The sequence below is a fragment of the Cyprinodon tularosa genome, unplaced genomic scaffold (assembly GCF_016077235.1).
Source record: "Cyprinodon tularosa strain WSP-4 unplaced genomic scaffold, ASM1607723v1 ctg322, whole genome shotgun sequence".
Taxonomy (NCBI): Eukaryota; Metazoa; Chordata; class Actinopteri; order Cyprinodontiformes; family Cyprinodontidae; genus Cyprinodon; species Cyprinodon tularosa.
In genome coordinates this window covers 934,620-954,753 of record NW_024039033.1, presented here as the reverse complement: position 1 = coordinate 954,753, position 20,134 = coordinate 934,620, and the positions used below count along the sequence as shown (strand labels likewise).

At 38.8% G+C, this 20,134-nt stretch overlaps 1 protein-coding gene across 1 annotated transcript; it reads left to right on the top strand.

The window, feature by feature from the left end:
• Positions 1-2,174: 2,174 nt before the first annotated feature.
• On the top strand, positions 2,175-10,983 carry LOC119788630 (haloacid dehalogenase-like hydrolase domain-containing 5). Its single transcript, XM_038293164.1, has 9 exons — positions 2,175-2,231; positions 2,643-2,834; positions 2,934-3,046; positions 3,284-3,377; positions 7,058-7,091; positions 7,484-7,658; positions 7,743-7,919; positions 9,024-9,186; positions 10,801-10,983. The coding sequence occupies exons 1-9, from the start codon at positions 2,175-2,177 to the stop codon at positions 10,981-10,983; spliced, it is 1,188 nt and encodes a 395-aa protein (XP_038149092.1).
• Positions 10,984-20,134: the final 9,151 nt, after the last annotated feature.

Below are 20,134 nucleotides of genomic sequence, written 5' to 3'. Positions count from 1 at the left end.
AAAACAAACATTGAGAACTGGTGTTATTGAAACCAAGTGTAGTTTCTGGTACTGATGCCCACACCATCCTACCTATTAAATAAGCTTTGACTTGCTGGGTCCGCCCATATCTCAGTAACAAGAGCTGTTAATGGGATCTTCATTATCGACATCGATTCACGACGTCAGCAGCACAGGCGCCCTTAGATCCAGAAACAAAACCCTGAGATGGTGGTCACATGACCTCCATACGGGCCTGGTTATTTAAAACATTAAAATCAGTTCTGAGATGCTGTCACTCAGTTCTGATACCCAACAGACAGCGTCTCTGTCCCAGTCCTGCTATCAGAGCCTGGTTCTGATTGGTTGATTAGAGGCATGCCTCTGCAGCATGTGATTGGCTGATTAATGACCGCATGCTACACATGGCATCATGTGAGGAGAGAACTGCAGTCAGCTGCATTTAATCAGCTCCAGGTTCTGTTCAATGCTTCAGGTTCTGTTCCTGCTGCCCTCAGAGACGTCTGACCCAGTTTGCTGCTGCAAGATGATCTTGGTGGTTCTGTTTCAAAAGTCAAGAACTACCCTCACAGTATTCACTCTCAGAGAGCTTTAGAGGCAGAACTATGAGAGCATTGTCCCAAAGTCAGATAAGAGATCCAGAACCAGAACCTTGAGAACATTGTCCCAAAGTGAGAGAAAAGAAGCAAGAGATGTTCTATCACTTAGGTCTAATCTGAAGTAAAATTGGTAGGAGCCAGTCTTAAATACAGGAATTTTATTGTAAAGCTGAGGAACGTCGCTGTGAACCTGAGGAAAATTACTTTAAACCAGTGGAAAATGGCTGTGGACCAAATGAACATCAATGGGAATCAGAGGAGCATCACTGGGAACCAAAGGAACCTCAATTTGGACAAGAGCAATACCGCAAGGAACCATGAGAATCTCGGGCTGAATCAGAGGAACATCGCTGGGAACCAGTGGAACATTGCTGAGAGCCAGAGAAACATCAATCTGAACAAGAGGAACATTGGTGGGAACCATGGAACATTGCTGGGATCCAGTAGAACATCAATCTGATCCAGAGGAACATCGCTGGGAACCACGGAACATTGCTGGGAACCAGCAGAACATCAATCCGAACCAGAGGAACATCGCTGGGAACCAGTGGAATGTCCATCTGAACCAGAGGAACATCGCTGGGAACCAGTGGAATGTCCATCTGTACAAGAGGAACATCGCTGGGAACCAGTGGAACATCAATCTGAACCAGGCGAACATCGCTAGGAACCAGTGGAAGGTCCTGAGAACCAGTGGAACATCGTTGAGAACCAGTGGAACATCATTGTGAACCAGTGGAACATCGCTGGGAACCAGTGGATCAACACTGGGAACGAGTGGAACATCACCCTGAACCAGAGAAACATCACTGGGAACCAGAAGAACTCCAGACTGAACCGGAGAAATATTCCCCGGAACTAATGGAACCTTGGATTGAAATGGATAAATGTTGCTTAGAACCTGTGGAATACTGGTCTAAACCAAACGAACATCACTGGGAACCAGATAAACATTGCTCTGAAGCTGAAGAACATCACAGGGACCCAGAAAATCCTAGGTCTAAACTACAGGAACCTTTGTCTGTATCTGAGGAAAGTTACCAGGAAGCAGAGGAACAATGCTAGGGTCTACTGAAGGCTTTCTCTAGTCTGGCCCTTGAGGTCAGTTGTCTGGCAGGTTTTAGTTGTGTCTCTGCATCCACTCCTGAACCAAATGGCTGGATTCCACAGCATGAAGTTCACCAGAGTTCTGCTAATGGCCTGATTATTTGATTCCAGTTTATTCAAGCTGAGACACATCTAAAAGGTGCAGGATTTCAGTCCAGTTTGTAACTGATCTGACTCAAATATGTTAGGTTTGGTTGTTAACATGGAGCTGATCGCAAAATAAACAAGAGCCAGGTTCAAGGTTAGTCTCAAGGTCCTATTCAAAAAGTTCTGCTTAACCTGCTGTAGATTTACTGTAGAATCTACACCAATAGAATGAATAGGAACTTGTTGGTCGGAGGTAATGATCCAATAGCAGCTAGCCAGATTCATATCAGTTATTCAGCCAAACCCCCACCCCCCTGCTATGACCTCAGAGCCCTGTAGTTATAAAGAAGAAGAAGACGGTCTGAGGGCCAGACAGGCATCATGTGGAGTCGAGGTCTCCTGCAGCAGGCTGTCCGCCACGCGTCCACCATCAGACAGGTCAGTGAGATGGAAATCTTTCTTTCTTTCTTTCTTTCTTTCTTTCTTTCTTTCTTTCTTTCTTTCTTTCTTTCTTTCTTTCTTTCTTTCTTTCTTTCTTTCTTTCTTTCTTTCTTTCTTTCTTTCTTTCTTTCTTTCTTTCTTTCTTTCTTTCTTTCTTTCTTTCTTTCTTTCTTTCTTTCTATTCTGTTGGCCTGACAGTCCTTTGTGAGGACAGACAGAATGTCTGGACCAGTACAGGACCCCGTGCAGATTTAGTCCATTTGTTACAGGATTAAACTGAGAATCTCAACTGTAGTTACCAGTCATCATCATCACCATCATCATCATCCACCAATCAGTCCAGTTTATTCCAAATCAGTATCTCAAAGCAAATCTCCCCACATCACCTGTCGTTCACCTGTCCACCAGGCTGGCGTCCTCTTTGACGTTGATGGTGTCCTCCTCCGCGGTGGGACGGTGATCCCAGCGGCCCAGCGAGCTCTCCGGAAACTTGTGGACAGAAACAATAAGTTCATGTTTCCTGTTGTTTTCGTCACCAACGCAGGAAGCTGCACGAGACACCACAAGGCACAGCAGCTGTCCAACAAGCTGGACATGCAGGTAGAACGAGAGATTTTATGACTTGCTTCCAGTGACACAGAGTTCATGTTGTTGGTGTCATGAGACTGGATCAGAACAAGTTCTCTGCTTTCTTTGCAGATTAGACCTGAGCAGGTGGTTCTGTCACACAGTCCTCTGCACATGATGGAGAGTTTCCACAATAAGTGTGTACTGGTGTCGGGGCAGGGACCAATGACCCAGATTGCCCACACGTATCCTTCACTGGCAACTCTAACAGGTCAGGTCACCTGTCACCTTACAAATTCAGCCATCTTTCTATTATTTGTTGTCAGAAACTAACGACAGAACCTAAAGTGATTTGAAACTAAAACTGTTAGAAGCTTTGCAAAGAAACACATGGCTCAAAACAATGCAGATGAAAGCATAAAGATGTTTCCCTATCAGATGTTTTTGCCTCATGTTTTGGACCCTGACCCGGTATTTCTCAGCCTGGGCTTCCAGAATGTAATAACCATTGAGCAGCTTTCAGAACAGCACCCTCTGCTGGACATGGTAGACCACAGCAGGAGACCTACACACACAGTGAGTCTTGACCAATCAGATCAGTTCTTTGAAACTATGTCCTGATTCAAAAGTTGTTTTTTTCTGATTCTCATAGCTGATGTTTAATGCCCTAAAGTAATATTTTCATTAGTATCACCTAAATATTTAAACTACTTTATCAAAGCGACAGTCAGTGGTAAATGCTGCCACCTAGTTGCTCAAGTTTGCACGACATCCCTTTAGGTTGTCTAACTAGTTGGAACCTCTAAAATCACCACTATATCATGGCCGGTTCTAGACAGGGGCCAACGGGGGCCAGTGCCCCTGTAGATCATGTCCTGGCCCCCATCATGGCCCCTGTCCTGAAGCCATAACACTCAAAGAAGCTCTAATGATGATCTGCGCTGGAACAGACATGGTTACTGATAGCTCCTTTGGATCTATTTCCTTTTTTTCTTTACAAATTCTGTTTTACTAATTACTTAAAAACAATAGGCTGATAGCTTCAGTGGTATTGAGATAGGATCCCAGTTTTCATCTGCTAAATGTTTTTTTCAAAACAAATTGCTCTAATTTTTACAGCTGAATTTAACAGTTTTTCTTGAGTTCTAATTCAGATTTTAGAGACAATTGTAATCTTAACTGAAATTAAACCAAAAATATGTAAAATGATGAATGTATATTGACCTAATAAGAAATAGAATTTTAATTAAACCTAATTGAATAGAAATTTCACTTCATGCAGCTTTCTTAATATATCTTTTATATAATTTTTCTTTTTATTTCATGCTTTTCTGTCCCCCCCATTAAAACATGCTGGCCCCCTCCTGGCCCCCTGGTACATTTGGTCTAGAACCGCCACTGCACTATATTCTTGTATTTCATCTGTCTGTTTCTTTCATTAGCTGCATTCTGATAAACAAACGTTGAAAACTAAATAAGTTACATTTTACAGAATCAGTCAACCTGAGTCTGAGTGGAATAGCATAGCCTGTCTTGTCCCTCAGTTGGTAAATTCAGGTGTGTCAATGGCAAATGAAAGCATACAGATTCACATAAGACTAGAAAACATTAAAAAGACTGGACAGCAGAGGAAAATACTACATCTATGAAAAGTAAATCATAGCAGCGTTTGGGTGCTGCCCATAAGCGTCGTTAGACCTATTTAAGGGTGGCTTCAGCCACCCTTTCTTTGGCATTAGCCACCCTATAATTATTTTGCGATTTTAAAAAATATATTTTTTTTTTCTGTATTTATTTTTTCCTCATATTTTCCCAAAACAAATGCAGTAAAGCACCGAATAAAAGCCATAAAGAAGACAAGTTAATCTGAACAATCATAGGCGTAACTTCCTTAAGGACTGGTGTGGACATGTCCCCACCAATATTTTGTACACGTATTTTGCTTTCGGTGCTGTGTATTTCTGATTAAAACCCCATTCATGCCGCTCCTCAGAAAGAAAATAAAAAAAGTTCTCCCCGCTGCTCACCGTCCACAAACCCCGACAAAAAACTCAGAAAAAAGAATCTGTTGCCTCTCGCTTTCTCCCCATCACCCCCCTCCAACCTCTACCCATAACATTTGAATTGAAGATATCCGCGGGTGACGGTCGGGTTCGGTAGTCATCCTAACGGGTTCGGGCGGGTGCGGGTTGGTAAAACTCGACCCATGCAGGTCTCTAAGCTACACTACATTCAGTATCGTTGCCATAGAAACAGACAACAGCGCCAATATATCAGAATTATACTAAAACACACGCAAATAATTTCCCACATAAAAAAACAGGACTTTCAGTCCATTACAGTTTTCCGTTTTTAGAGGGTTGTTTATTTTGCGTTTATTAAGTGATGGCTGTGGTATATTAGCTTTCACTGCTATAAGCTTTCGCAGCAGTGATTGATTAATTTAAACACCTGCTCTACTGATGGTCTATCGGAGTTGGTGTTTAGGTTGAACATAAAGAACACCTTTTATTTGAAGCTTCTTGAAGCTACTGTTTTAATCCTGGCTTTACTTAAAACATTTTCCTGACCTTGATAGTGTTGCCATTCAGTAGCAAGCACTGCGCCCCTTTTTCTTTTATATGTACACGTACATTTAAGATTTAGCGTGTTAAGTTGACAACTCATGAGCAAGCTGCTTTTTGCAATCTAGCAGGAAGGTAAGGATAGGATCTTGCAGGTGTGACGTCACTCTGCAGGGGGTCCAAAGATAAAAGATTTAAACAATTTTGGCATTGGAATTTCAGATTTAAGGGAGTTAGAAAGTTCACTTAGTAAAAGTGCAAATAATAAATCTGATTACCGATTACTTTTAAGCTGGTTGAACATACTGCGACAGACTGGTGACCTGTCCAGGGTGATCCCACCTCTCACCCAGAACATGGCTAGAGATATGCACCAGCACCTCCTGATCCCACTGAGGGATAAGGTTAAAGAAAATGGATGGTTGAACATAGTCCGCTGATTCTATCAAATCAGTATTGATACCCTCAGGGGCGGATTTAGGAAATTTGGGGCCCTAGGCAAAGACAGGCAGGGGGCCCCCTGAGAAGAAAACCCATAAAACAGACCCATTCTACAGATAGAGAAATGTTAATAGAATAGACATCCATTATTTGTTCTAGGTTTTGTCCCTCTCTTCTTGTCCCTTTTTCCTCTCTATTTATCAGCGTTCTGATGGCATTTTAGCCAAAGGATTTTTATCAAAAACATAATTAATGTGCACAAATAAGGATTAGTTGTATTAACCATACATGGAAACAGAGTTTTATGGGGCCCCCAGAACTTGGGGCCCTGGGCAACTGCCTAGTATTGCCTAATGGTAAATCCCCCCCTGGATACCCTGCTGGTGGATGTTCTTGACAGAAAGACGGAGTTGCTTAATCATATTCTGCTTAAGGTCCCATAAGATCTTGTCCGAGACCTGGTTTAAAAGTAAATTAATTTTAAAAAGTGACCCAAAATTGACTGTCAATAAATGTTCTACAAAATTGATATATTTATTTGATTTGTACTGTCTGTTTAGATTTATGTGATATTTTTTGCACAAAATATATAAGTGAATATTGTAACAGTTATGTTTTCAACTGTAAGCATTAAATTGATAAATGTTATTCGCATTTTTTTGGCTTTATCATTTCCAACAAAAAAAAAAAGGCGTCGCGCAGGTAGCTCCCTTTCCTTATGAGCCGTCCCCACCAACTTTCAACACAAAGTTACACCCTTGTCTTAGACAACGCCTTAGCAGGTGCACTGAAAAAATTCGGCGCGCGCTACGTGCGCGCATTATCTTCTAGGGGCTGAGCCACCCTTGTGTCTTAAACCTAGAGACGCCCCTGCTGCCCTTTTCATGATGTCTCTCATCGCGATTAGGGTTAGGGATTGGGATTAGAAATGTATTAATTTAGGAAAAATCCCAATTTTTGCGTGATTTTGGTGAAGTAATTGCTAAAAGAAAATGATTTAAAATATCACAGGCCCTTTAACGTACTTAAAGGGGAAGCTTCTACTAATATCATATTGAATGTCTTTTAAAAACTTAAAATTATCTTTGACATTTACCAACAGACATTGTAAGTTTAATTTAAATTGATTGTTCAATTTTGGAGTTCTACTTAAAGTGTAGTTTTCAATGATTACTTGCATACATAGAGGAGCTGTGCTTGCTGTTTATGATTAAACTTACTGATTTATATTTCTTACTGTGTTTGTTTCAGCCCTGTTCTTCACAGACCCTTCCTCAGATACAAGGTACTATAACCACAATGTGCCACATTTAATTCCCTCATATTATTCATTTCAGCCACCTCAGAAAACCTAAAAGAACTTTCTTCACACACTGATTCCTGATCAGAAAATATAGCGCACATGGCACTGGGATAGAGAAAATTAACCATGTGACAATGTCTAACAAGGTTAACGATCAGGAGCTCTGTAGGACGACAAGGCTGAATAGATGATCTGTTTGGGTTAAAATGAGGAGAAAATGATTCTGTGCACAAATCCTTCAACTATTTGATGAAAGGTTTCTGAAGTGAATGAACTATGCAGGCAGGGTTTGTCCAAAGCTGCATGCTTATGCCACCATAGAAAATTAATGTTTATTTGATGAGTCTAAAACTGTCTTTACATGGTTACCATAGCGATCATCCTGTTTGGGGAGCCAGTCAGATGGGAGACCAACCTGCAGCTGATCATCGATGTGCTTCTAACCAATGGTAGACCAGGTTGTGCGTATGACACTCAGCTGTCAGCTCAAATGCCTGTTCTTGCCTGTAACATGGACCTGTTGTGGATGGCTGACGCTCCATCACCACGGTAACAACCACCACACACATAACTTTAAATAAAGGGGAAACTGGAGAGCGTGTAACCAGTAATGAATCTAATGTGTTGCTCCAGGTTTGGTCATGGGATGTTTCTCGTTTGTCTGGAGTCTGTCTACAAGAAGCTGACGGGTCGAGAGCTGGAGTACGAGGCGGTGCTGGGAAAACCCAGTCTGATCACATACCAGTATGCTGAGCAGCTGCTGCGTCAGCAGAACCAAAACCACAAGCTGTCCACCATCTACGCTGTTGGGTAAAGAATAAATCTGCAAAACTTCTGACAGCCAGTGTCTGGAACCTGCCTCCAGTATCTGAACATATCTGTAAAGATTCTCAGACATCCAGGTCATGGTCAAGCTTGAAAAAGTTCAATCTAGGCAACTGGACATGAGGTTTTCTAGAAGACGTTTGGCCTCTCATCCAAGAGGCTTATTCAGTTTTTCTTATTCAGTACCCAGAGAGAATACACACATGCTCAGGGAGAACATGCAAACTCCATGTAGAAAGACCCCAGGCTGGAAATCAAACCCACACCCTTCTTGCTCCAAGGCAGCAGTGCAACCCACTGCACCACTTAACATTAATCACTTTTTTCAGTGACCTACTATAGATCTTTTTTAAATTCTTTACTGTAGGTTGGGCATTAATTAAGTCTATGCATGATTTTTTTAAGTATATTGTTTTATTTGTGATGAAGCAGACTGAAGACGTTTTATCTTTATCTCCCTTTTATCTCCTTTTTCATCTTTTCTCCTTTTTCCTTTCCTGTTCTATTTACATTGCAGTGTCCATATAATCTGTAATATTCCCTGCATAATCATAATAAAGGTATTTATATGCATAAATCAAGCGGAACACTATGGCGATAGCCGTACTGCTCCACTTGTGAAAGCAAAATCTGTTGGGCCCTTTTTTGGCATCAATAATTTTATTCTTATTGCCACATTGCCAGACAGGACACTGTTAAAAAACAACAACAACAACAAAAAATTTTTTTTATTTCTTTCACGCTTAACTGATTTTTTTGTACACACCGTAAAGCCCTTCATAACTCTGCTCTGAAATGTGCGACACCAATTAATTTAAACAAATTCCTTTAACACACATCAATCTAATTAAGACCGTGCTCTGGGTTGTCTATAATTATATACATTAAAATTAAGGATTATTCTCTGTATAATAATCTCTAGAGATCCTTAAAGGATTTTGTAAAAAGTTAATTCAATAATAAATGTCACTGTCATTATAAAGGTCATTGATTACTCCTGGCTTTACATGACAGACTCATTAAAGCCCATTAACAACAATATCTTGATTACTTTTTATTAAGAAACTGGACTTTGTTCTTTCCATCTAGAGACAACCTTATGACGGACATCTACGGTGCCAACCTTTATAATCGCTACCTGGCAAAGCATCACACTGAAACAACACGTGGCACCAAATTGGTGGCCCAGGGAACCCAAGCGATCATGACTGAAGAAGAACCGCCACTTACAGCTCAGTGTCGCTCCATCTTGGTAGGTGGAGACATTTTTTAATGTCATTTTTCTTGTTTTAATTCGAAATTAGAAGATTTAAACCCATCGAGGTTTTTACATTTTCAATAAATGTCTGTATTCTATCGTAAAAAGGTTAGATTAATCAGGATTTATTGACAAATATAGTATCATTGGTATAATAGTGGGATCCCATTCTGATTGCTTATTTTATCTATCTATCTATCTATCTATCTATCTATCTATCTGTCTGTCTGTCTGTCTGTCTGTCTGTCTGTCTGTCTGTCTGTCTGTCTGTCTGTCTGTCTGTCTGTCTGTCTGTCTGTCTGTCTCTAATAAAGAGAATTAGCCTTCGCACTGATTTCTGTGTTACTCCATAAGTAACCTAATTAATAGTAATAGGACGTACAGACAAGTCTATTATCTGAGGTCATGAGAACATCATTAGTGATTTTCACCAGTGCTGTTTCACTGCTGAACTCTACAACCTGATTGAAACTCTTCAAAAAGGTCATTACGGTTGCTCCCAAACTTGATTTTCAAAAATTCTCTTAAGAATTGTAGCTAATTAAGGAAAGTTAAATTAAGGGTTATCCTCGATGAAGTCATTCGATCAAGTGAAGGCTCCTTATGTAAAGTTAATTACAGCTACCTGATCATATAGTCAAACTTTATCGCTGGTACATACAAGACAAAAATCTGCAATACATATCCATGTATTAGGGATTAATTAGTCATATCTAAAAGTAGGGTTGGAAATCAGATTGATTGATTTAAGGAATACTTCCTTAAATCAATTGAATCTGATTGGGTCTAACCTACAAGTAAAAGGTTTAGATGAAGGTAATTCTGTTAACCCAGACAGCTCAACTAGATCAAAGCAGTCCAAACACTCTTTTCTATTGTTTATTGCTCTTTTCCACCGTTTTTGTAGCAACAGACTACTTTCTGCAGTATAACACTGTTCAACTGATATTCATGAGTGTATGATACCACAATGTGTTCCAACGCTGCTTTTATGCAGACAGAGGGAATTGTAAACAATCAATTAATGATCTTACAGTTATCTATCAGTGAGTCATAAAACTCTGTCTCAATTCCAACTGATTCCTTGCTGGGCTGGGAGTCCATCCTAATTATTTACCCGTTATTTACCTCATATTCGTTTTAATTGGTGTAAGAGACGGCTAGAATTTCCTCTTTCTCTCTTCTCCTTGCTTCTGCATTCTCAGCCCCTCATTTTTAACTCATCTGGGATGTGAGCTTTTATTTGAAGTATTATGTTAGGCTTTTGAGATTCTAATCAGCTACTCCCAGAAAAAATAAAACAAAAACTTGTTGGTGTGGGTATGCATCATATCAGATGTAACAAGAAACAAGCAACTCTAATCCGGAAATGGAGGAATCCATCAATCTAGCACAGCTACATGCAGCCACCTTTGCACAGCACAGTTCTAGAATATGAAAAGATACGTATAATATTCTGAGCTGCTACATTATTTTACATCACTAAATAATATCAATTTCTCATGCTTTAACTTCTCTTGTTTTTACTTGAAGAACTGAAGAAAGAAAGATCACATTATTCCAGTTAAAATCAGGAAGTGGTTAAAATGATCCTGTATCTGTCCTTAGGTGTGCACAGGTGTGTATAACCCTCACTCGCCACTACCTGGTGACCAGAACATCTCAGAGATGGTATTCCATGGGCAGAAACACCTAAAACTAGAGTCGGCTCTAGTGGAACCAAATCATGTTGTGGAAGACGTGGAGGCTGCCGTGGACCTGATGCTGCAGCAGGAGAGTTCCAATACCTGACTCCTAGTTTAGATCGGACACCTTGACCACACCGAGAGACCTGGCTGGACCCAAGTGGCAGACACCCTGTCCATACCTGGACCACAGATGACCTGCTGTCTCCTCCTTGTTGATGATCTCTCTGTTTTGTATATATAACATTATTTTTATTAAGCTTCTTAATATTATCATAATATAACAATAATAAAAAGCCTAGCATTAATTAACATCGTAAAAACACAGATTCAACATACGGTATTGTTAACATCTCCTTGTTTTTTCTGCTCTTGCCCAACTTGAAAATGAGATGCTTCAAACAAAATAAGGAAAATTTCAATTTACTGCAGAAAAATGGTACTCTGTAATAAAATGACTTACATTGGAAAAAAATTAGAACACTAGAGTGAATTGTTCACGATAAAGCATTTTAACCCGATAATATAACCCTAAATTCCACATTATTAACAGGGTGAAATGAAAAGCTTTTAGGAACACACTTGCAAATGCAAGACTGCTATGAAAATAGTATTAGGACAAAATACATGCAATAATAAAGACATTTATATCAGCATACAATAAACTTATACCAAGGGTTTTGTATTGCATAACCATCCTATGGGTTCAAGAGGAGAGTCAACTTTGTATGTCAAAGGAAAAAGGGGAACGAGACTTTGGTGAAGAAATCCCAGAAGGGAATTAGCATCATATGTGGGAAGCTCACCGAGCTGCAACGGAGTCACACAAACTGGAAGAAGTTGCCTGGAATAAACAAATCCAATATTTTATCACGCTGCAAATTAACAGTAAAAAAACAAACCCAACAATCTTGATGGATTCTCTGTAAACATAATAAATTCAGACCAAACACACATTTTTTTTTCGAGATATGAGGAAATACAACTGTTCTTTTACAATATTCGCTCAGCTGTGTGTTAGATACTGATGTATAAGATACCTTGTTCTTGTCTTGCGTTATATTTGGGGCACCTGCAGAAAACCGTCCGTAGAAAGGACCGGAATCTGTTTAAAATCCGTCTGGTGGCTGCGAAGAAAACTATATCCAAGACTGTTATGGAACCCATTCATGCTCTCTGGGGATTATTCAAGCTGCTTCTCTATTACATGAATCCTGGTGAATGACATAATGTTATTTTGCATAAAGGGCTCATACAAGCTCTCTCTACCAAGCTGGCTGACTTTATCAGCTCCCATACGTCCTTATGTCATCATGCAGAGTAAAAAAAAGTTGGCCCAGGTGCATTAGGTAATAGTTGGTTTCTATGCTCCGTTTTTCTGTACAACCTCTATGGATCTGTTGCATGCACATGTATGTGTGTCCTTGATAGGGCTGCAAGTAATGATTATTTTCCAAATCAATTAATGTGTTACTTTTTTTTATTTCTATTAATAACTGGATAGCCAAATGTTCCTAAAGAAGACTTTTTACGAAATTAAACCAGGTGAAACTAAACCGATTCCACTTGAGGAGTTCTGGATAGAGCATGCTGACAGACGAAAAAGCTTTTTTTTTTATCTTAAATGCAAAATTTTTGTTTATTTTTTTTTTTACAATTCTGGAATAATTGCTGAATAAAGGCATATCTTACAGTCTCCAAAACTCCAGTAAATGATTAGTCGATTACTAAATTAGTTTATGATTATTTCAATAATCGATTAATCATGATTATTCTGATTAATCTGATTAACTGTTTCAGCCTTAGTCTTTGACTCATTTAACTCTTAGTATAGGACTCTATCCTCTCCTTTTGAGGTCTATCACCTCACTGAGAGCAGGATCATTCCCTGGGTAGGGAATTTCCTTGGATTATCACTCGGATTATCACTGTTTCCTCGGATTATCACTGGGATGCCTTTAGGTTTTACTCTGTCATCACTGTAGTGTAAATCTAATGCAGACACTCATTGAACACCACCAGCTTTGTTCTTCTGCCAGATTGCAGAGACTCTCTGGAGAATCTCTGGAGGCATAACATCTGTGTACTCATGGAGATGGTGTTTATGAGGAACAGGGTAACGTTAAAGCAGGTGTTGGCATCAGCAACATCAACATCCCAGGTCTGTACTTTATGGTGAAATAAAACGTCAGCCGACTCCCACACCCAGCTATGTATGGTGGCCTTTGACTTTGCAGTGCTAAATATGTAAATAAGGGAAATACTGCATAGTGTGCATAGAAAGCCAGCATAGTGGATATAATACCTAATTTACCCTAAATAACCCCCTGTAAAGGAAGATATTCCAGCTTGCTGGAATGGGGACGGTAATTCTACTGAGCAGGTGGAGAGGTCTGAGTCCATCTGCAATGATTCAGAGTTTATTTTCCTGTCGCTGACAGAGTACTGCTCCCTTTACCTTCATTTGATGTGTTGGTGTGAAGGACAAAGGGTTTATTCAAATCTTGGTAGGCCAAGTTGGACAGACTTGTCAGTATATCACTAAGGTGGAACACTGTTCTGTTCTGCTCTGCTGCTCACTGTACAGGGGCTTTGGATGGTAACTGGACTTTGAATGAGGTAGATCCCTGATAACAGTCCCTGAGTCTTTCTTTGAGCTTGAATAATAGTCTAGCTGTTCTCTATCTATCCTGGAAAAGTCTTGAAAAAAGTGTGATAACCTGTGTATCAATAAACAAACTACAAATTAGTTTGTACAAACGTAACATAAAGCTAACCACAAGGCATACCAGGCATTTCAAATAATCCTTGAACAAATAAAAATAATGGCTTAATCGCACATGTGGATCACAGAGACGAGACTGGTTCTAATCCCTTGCTCAAGCTAGAGCCTTTTATTATGGGCTTCAAATTATTGTCACAGTACTTGTGACAATGTTAAATCCTGCAAATAATCTCTCACTAAATGTTAAAAATGACAGAATTTCAATAGTTCCCAAGTGTAACCAAAAAACAGGGTTTGTTTCCATTAAGCCCCTTCATTTACATAAGAACCTATTACATAAACAAAAAACACCCTATAAGGCAAACTTAAATGTTTAATCACAATCTGATTTAACATTTAAACAACACAAGAATGTGATGTTTTGATTCTTCTTCCCAGTGATGATGTGTATGACAGATTAATGCATAACTTTTGTCAATATGCTGCGTAAAGGACACACTGGCTCTGCAGGAGGGCCAAAGAAAAGGGAGAATGAGGAGGGAGCAAATAGAATCTTAACGACTAAATAGATGGACCATAACGATCATTGGCTTATAAGCTAACAATACGATCTGCCGGTTTTCCTTAGATAGAAAAATTTGAATCAGTTTGACTGTATGATCTGGTTGAATTGTCTATGCAAAGTGCCATGAGATGACATGTTTTGTGAGTTGGAGCTATATAAATAAATTGAATTGAATTGAATAAGACTCCCTACTGTGGGATTGGGCCACGGCATACTGTAGGTATGGGCCACATATATGGCCAGCCCCTCCCTTAGATTGGCTATTAAATTAATTCTTTTTTTTTTTTTTTTTTTCAGAAATAGCAATACTTCTTCAAAATTTATTTGAAGTTTTTATTTTATTTTCTCATCCTTTTTTTCCTTCATTTTTTAAATAGTTTTTCAAAGTTCACTATTTCAGATTGAGTTCTACAAACTATGGAAGAGGATTAGGGCCACTGAAAAAAAAAAAAAAGTTAACTGATTTTTTTATTTTATTTCAGAATTCTGACTTTTTTCTCAGAATTCTGACTTTTTTGTTGTCAGAATTCAGTGAGAATTCTGACATTAAAGTCAGAAATCTGACTTTTTTCCCATGTTAAACTGAAATAGAATTTAAAAATCAGTTAACTTTTTTTTTTTTTTTCCAGTGGCGCTAATCCTCTTCCGTAACAAACTGTATTCTTTTCAAATTGTGTTTTAAATATCCTATTCTCTACTTCTGGAGGCAGCCTTTCCTCTGGATTGAGGACCAATGATTTTCATTGTACTGCATTATTATCCAGAAAAGTTTTAATGGTAAAATGTGAGCATTTCTGTTGGCCTTGAAGTAAAGAGAACATGATCTGTTAAAGACAATTTGAAAAGAATGCAATTCATAAAACACAATCTGGAAAAAAATAATAAAAATATAAGATAAAAAAGTAAAATCTGCAAAAAAAAAATGTGTTAGAATATTTGAATTATCAGAAAATATTTGGAAAAATGACATATAAGAAAACAGCAAATTTACCCTTAAACATTTTTTGGGGTGGTTAAGAAGTTTTCAATGTTTCCTTTCTGGATTGCAGAATTTTTTTCTAAATTTCTATTTAAATGATATGCTTTTCGCTTTCAATTATAAAGGAGCAACATTCACGCCATATTAAATCACCTAAAACTGTCTCTGCGTCAGTGTAATGATTGTAGTAACACATTTGGCCACTAGATGGCGCCTCCCGATTACTGGCTCTTTCTTTACTAGAGAAAAACACGCTAAGTCATGTCTGCATAAGTGGAAAGAGTAAAAGAAAAACTTGGACAGAGATAATCATGTAAATTTCAATATAACATCCTGTTTTTTTATTCTGTATATTAGAAATATACAGAAGCTCCAAGGGTTGCACCACAATCACACACAGGAGTCTGCATTCAAGGCCAGGGAAGAAGTTTTTCATTTGTTTGGATCAGCATTGTGTTTGTATTTAGTAAAGAAGAATATAACTGTTAAATATCGGCTGTGCTGCTGCCATCAACACCTTTGTTTATAGATGTTGGAAATCGGCCTGTTTTTCCAGTGTAGTCCTGTTTCTCTGACTGTGACTGGCTGGATGTTCTCTCTTCATCCTATAACATGGGAGCTGGCTCAGCTCGTCTGCCTGGCTGTGTGTTTCCTGGACGGGGCCGCCTCTTACACTTGCCTTTTGTATCTCTGCTTCTGTCTCCTTGAACCCCAGTCGGCCTCGGCAGATGGCCGCTCACACTGAGCCTGGTTCTGCTGGAGGTTTCTTCCTGTTTTTTCTCTCCACTGTCGATACAAGCATGCTTAGTGTGAGGGATTGCATTTAAGACAATGAGTCGATGCAATCAACTGGTTTTCCTTACATTAAAAACTTTGAATCAATTTGACTGGGTGATCTGGTGAACTGTAAAGTGCGTTGAGATGACATGTGTTGTGAATTGGCGCTATAGAAATAAACTGAATCAAATTGAATTATGTCTGCAATTGAGCATGAAATATGTTAATTTATGGCACTCTATGTAGGTTTTTAAACATTCATAACACATGAAGCTGCAGTTTCATAAGCTGATGTTTTTGTTCTAGTTAGGTTTGCGGACCTATCTGGCTCTAGGATTATGTGCTGAACAGGCTTCAGTTTTGGACAACTTGACCTGCCAGATCCACGCTTATTTCCATATTTGTCACAGGTGTTACACAAAAGAAGGTTGGTTTGTACAACTCCAACATAGAAAAAAAGGTAAGGGTAACTTGGTGCACAGTTCTAAAGAATTACAATTAAATCTGGACAAATTAATAAGATTTAAAATATATTCATACATATCAAAAAATATATTTAAGATGGGCCAAGAAATGGACACAGCTTTATGCTGCAATTTTTTTTTAATTAAAGATCAGAGATAAACCACATATGCATAGAAATTAGGAAACATTTGAATCTGATAAGCTAATGTAGCCAAAAGAATAATTAGGACACTTTTTGCCCCTATAATTTTTTGCATATGCCATTTTCAGCTTTTGGGTGTAGGTAAACTTTTAGTATGGTCCCTATACACAATACTTTATAAACAGAAGCACAGCTCAATCATGTCACCATATATAGTAATTAGGGCAAAAGGAACCCAGACCAAGTATTAAGTATTGATAGATGAAAAAAAATATTTATTGGGCGTCTGCCATTTCTTTTTAAAATTCTTTTTTGTATTTTTCTATTGTAAAATTCTTATTTATGAGATGCTAAATTTTAGGTTTTTATTTTGTAAATGTAAGCCATAAAAAATACTACAAAAAAAATCTAAGACATTTTGAGGAAGACCCTCATAATTTACCACATTTAATTTACTTTTGGGATCGATAAAATAATTTTAGATTAAATTTTTAAAAAGGCGCTAAATATCTATGTGTAATAATTCTATATGATCAGAAGTTTCAGTTTCTGACATGAGGCACAAAAATATTTAACATATCTCAATATTCTAGCTGTTCTTTCATAAAAAAAAGAGCAGTAAATTAGTTTAACTACTTTACTTGTAGGTAAACAGGTTAAACAAGGATCCAGGCAGAGCCTTAGAGCGGCCAAATGTTTTACACACAACTCAGCTTGTACAAAGTGTACAAGTTTTGCAGCGTTCCTTGGGAACTTTTATTTTAGTCGACAATTAAAAACTACAAAACACCAAAACTAAAGCTAAAAAACTCTGAAAAATTATTTAATTCAGTTCTATTTAAACCACAGGAACAACAAGCCTTATGTTTTTTATGAGTTTTAGCTTTTATGTTTTAAATCTGAACGATAAAAGAACTATATTTAGCCCGCTAAAACACTGTAACACCTCAAAGATGATGGAAAGAACCTCAGTTTGATGTAAACTGTAAATATTCCTTTGGTTTGGTCTGTAAACACATGGTGGTCTGTGTGCTGAGGAGCTAAAAATCCATGGATGATCTCAAAGGGGCACTTTCAGTATAACTGAACAAGAAACTGTGGTACATCAGCAAATTAATTGCACACTAGTCAGGTAGGGTGATTGATAAGATGAACAAAGTGTAGACGATCACACATCTATAAAAAAAGAAGAGGTAGAGTGGAGTGTAATTTTGGAAAGGTGGAAGCCTTGGCTTTGCTGGATGACATTTCCTTTATGAAAGAATACAGAGGGAGTTTGTTCAGAGATGTTACTGACCTGCTGGTACAAGATGAGGCATTGCTCCTTAGCTGATATAAATTGATGAGCATCACAGAAGAGCCCTGAAAGAACCATGTATCCTTCCTGCCAACAACTGTACCATCCAGCCAGAGAACTTTTTAGAAGGAAGTTATTGAAATGTTGGGTATTTAACAGTCAATGTGAACCGTCAACATGCTTGTCATATGGTACTACTCAGAGTAAGTCGTGTGTTGCTCAGATAAACAAATAAATGTGCTTAAATGGATATACATCAAATTGTAATTAAGTGAGCAGAGCTGTGACTGCAATCAACATTGCTTTAAGAGGCCATCGGGAAATGCCAGATCTGTCAAAGCTGTCCACCATGTTTAATATGCAAAAACGTGTCTGCTTACTTAACTGAACCAGGGAACTTTGGCTTGGTTCAACCAATGGTTTTATAAGCTTATAGTTAATATAATTATTGATTGATTTTTATTGATCTCACAGTGGAGAAATGTATGCGATGCATCAGCTCAAATAGTTAAAAGATAGGAAGAAGGAGCATGCGATATATACAGTGTGTCCACATATGACCGTGTTTTTTTTGTTTTTTTTATTCTAGGCCATGATGGCCTAGTGGTTAGGGCATTGCGCTTGGGTTCCAGAGGTTCTGAGTATAATCCACACTCCCACCAACCCACTTGTGACAAATGGCTGCCTTTTTTTTTTGTGGCTTTTTACTGTTATTTTGTGATTCCTGAATAATTTTTTACATTGATTTTTTTGTTGTAGTGACAATCTTCCCAGTAGAAACATGGGAAGCATATACAAATGATTACAGAGATCAGCATTAAGCTATTAAGCTCATTGCAGCACCATTTGGAACCGACTCAGACAATGTGGAGCTTAAAGGAATAGTACACCCAAAACATGATTAGCCTTCATTTTCTACTCACCCCCATGCTGAACAACACTCTGGAGTACTTTTTTGATATCTCAAATGCATCTGGAGATCTGGGAGGCTTCTTGCTGTCTGCTGACATTCAAATAATGGAGGTCTATGGCGCCCGAGACAGAAAGGTCCATAAAAGTCCATAAAAACGTGTCAATATTCCTCCATACTGCTCGTCCAATGTAATCCAAGTGTCCTGAGTGGGTAGCGTCCATAATTTACTCGAAACGAAGTCATTTAGAACGTTTTAGAGCCTAAACAGTAGTGTATAGGATTTCCTAATAGCGCCCCCATGCGCGCTCACGATTCTACGGAAGCCGGCAGACCAAACCAGCGCATTCAGCTTGGCAAAGAACTCATGCTCTTCCTCAACACTGAAGTCCTCAGACATTTTTCTTTCGTTGTTTCTTTCTTTGCACAGGTAAACAGCACATTTCTTCTTCTACGCTTGCATTATCGGCAGAGCAGACGCTGAATGCGCACTCTCTTCCGGTTTGGTCTGCCGGCTTCCGTAGAATCGTGAGCGCGCATGGGGGCGCTATTAGGAAATCCTATACACTACTGTTTATGCTCTAAAACGTTCTAAATGACTTCGTTTCGAGTAAATTCTGGATGCTACCCACTCAGGACACTTGGATTACATTGGACGAGCAGTATGGAGGAATATTGACACGTTTTTGTGGACTTTTGTGGACCTTTCTGTCTCGGGCGCCATAGACCTCCATTATTTGAATGTCAGCAGACAGCAAGAAGCCTCCCAGATCTCCAGATGCATTTGAGATATCAAAAAAGTACTCCAGAGTGTTGTTCAGCATGGGGGTGAGTAGAAAATGAAGGCTAATCATGTTTTGGGTGTACTATTCCTTTAAAGGTACCAGCAAACATTTTATCCATTTTCTGCAAGTTTGAGTCGCTGGTGTCTCTTAAGAGGTTGTTGGTTGGCTGTAACGTATCAGTGAGGTGTGTTGACAAAGTTTCAGAGTGACTGAAGGGCAGCACTGTTGCTATGGTTATTTGAACATGTGCTTGTTGCCTTCTGGCTGTTTATTACTGATTTGCATATTCACTTAGAGGCAGGGACCAGGCAGGCAAGAATACGTGTGCAATTGGCTTGATTCCATGCAAATTTAGAAGAATGAAGGAAACTATGAAGTGACACGTTTACATGGTTTTATACATCTGATTTTTATTTTTTCATGTGCAAGTTTCAGAATGTCCACTACTTTATACATGATGCTTTAAAACTACAAAACTTCAGCCTGTGCTGCTCATGCTTTCTACCAACACTAATGTCCCCCAGTGGCTCTTCTGAAAGGCCCACCTCCCTTTATCTTTGTCCAATTACTTGTCACTATGTGAACCAAATCTAGACCACATTATTCTTGGTT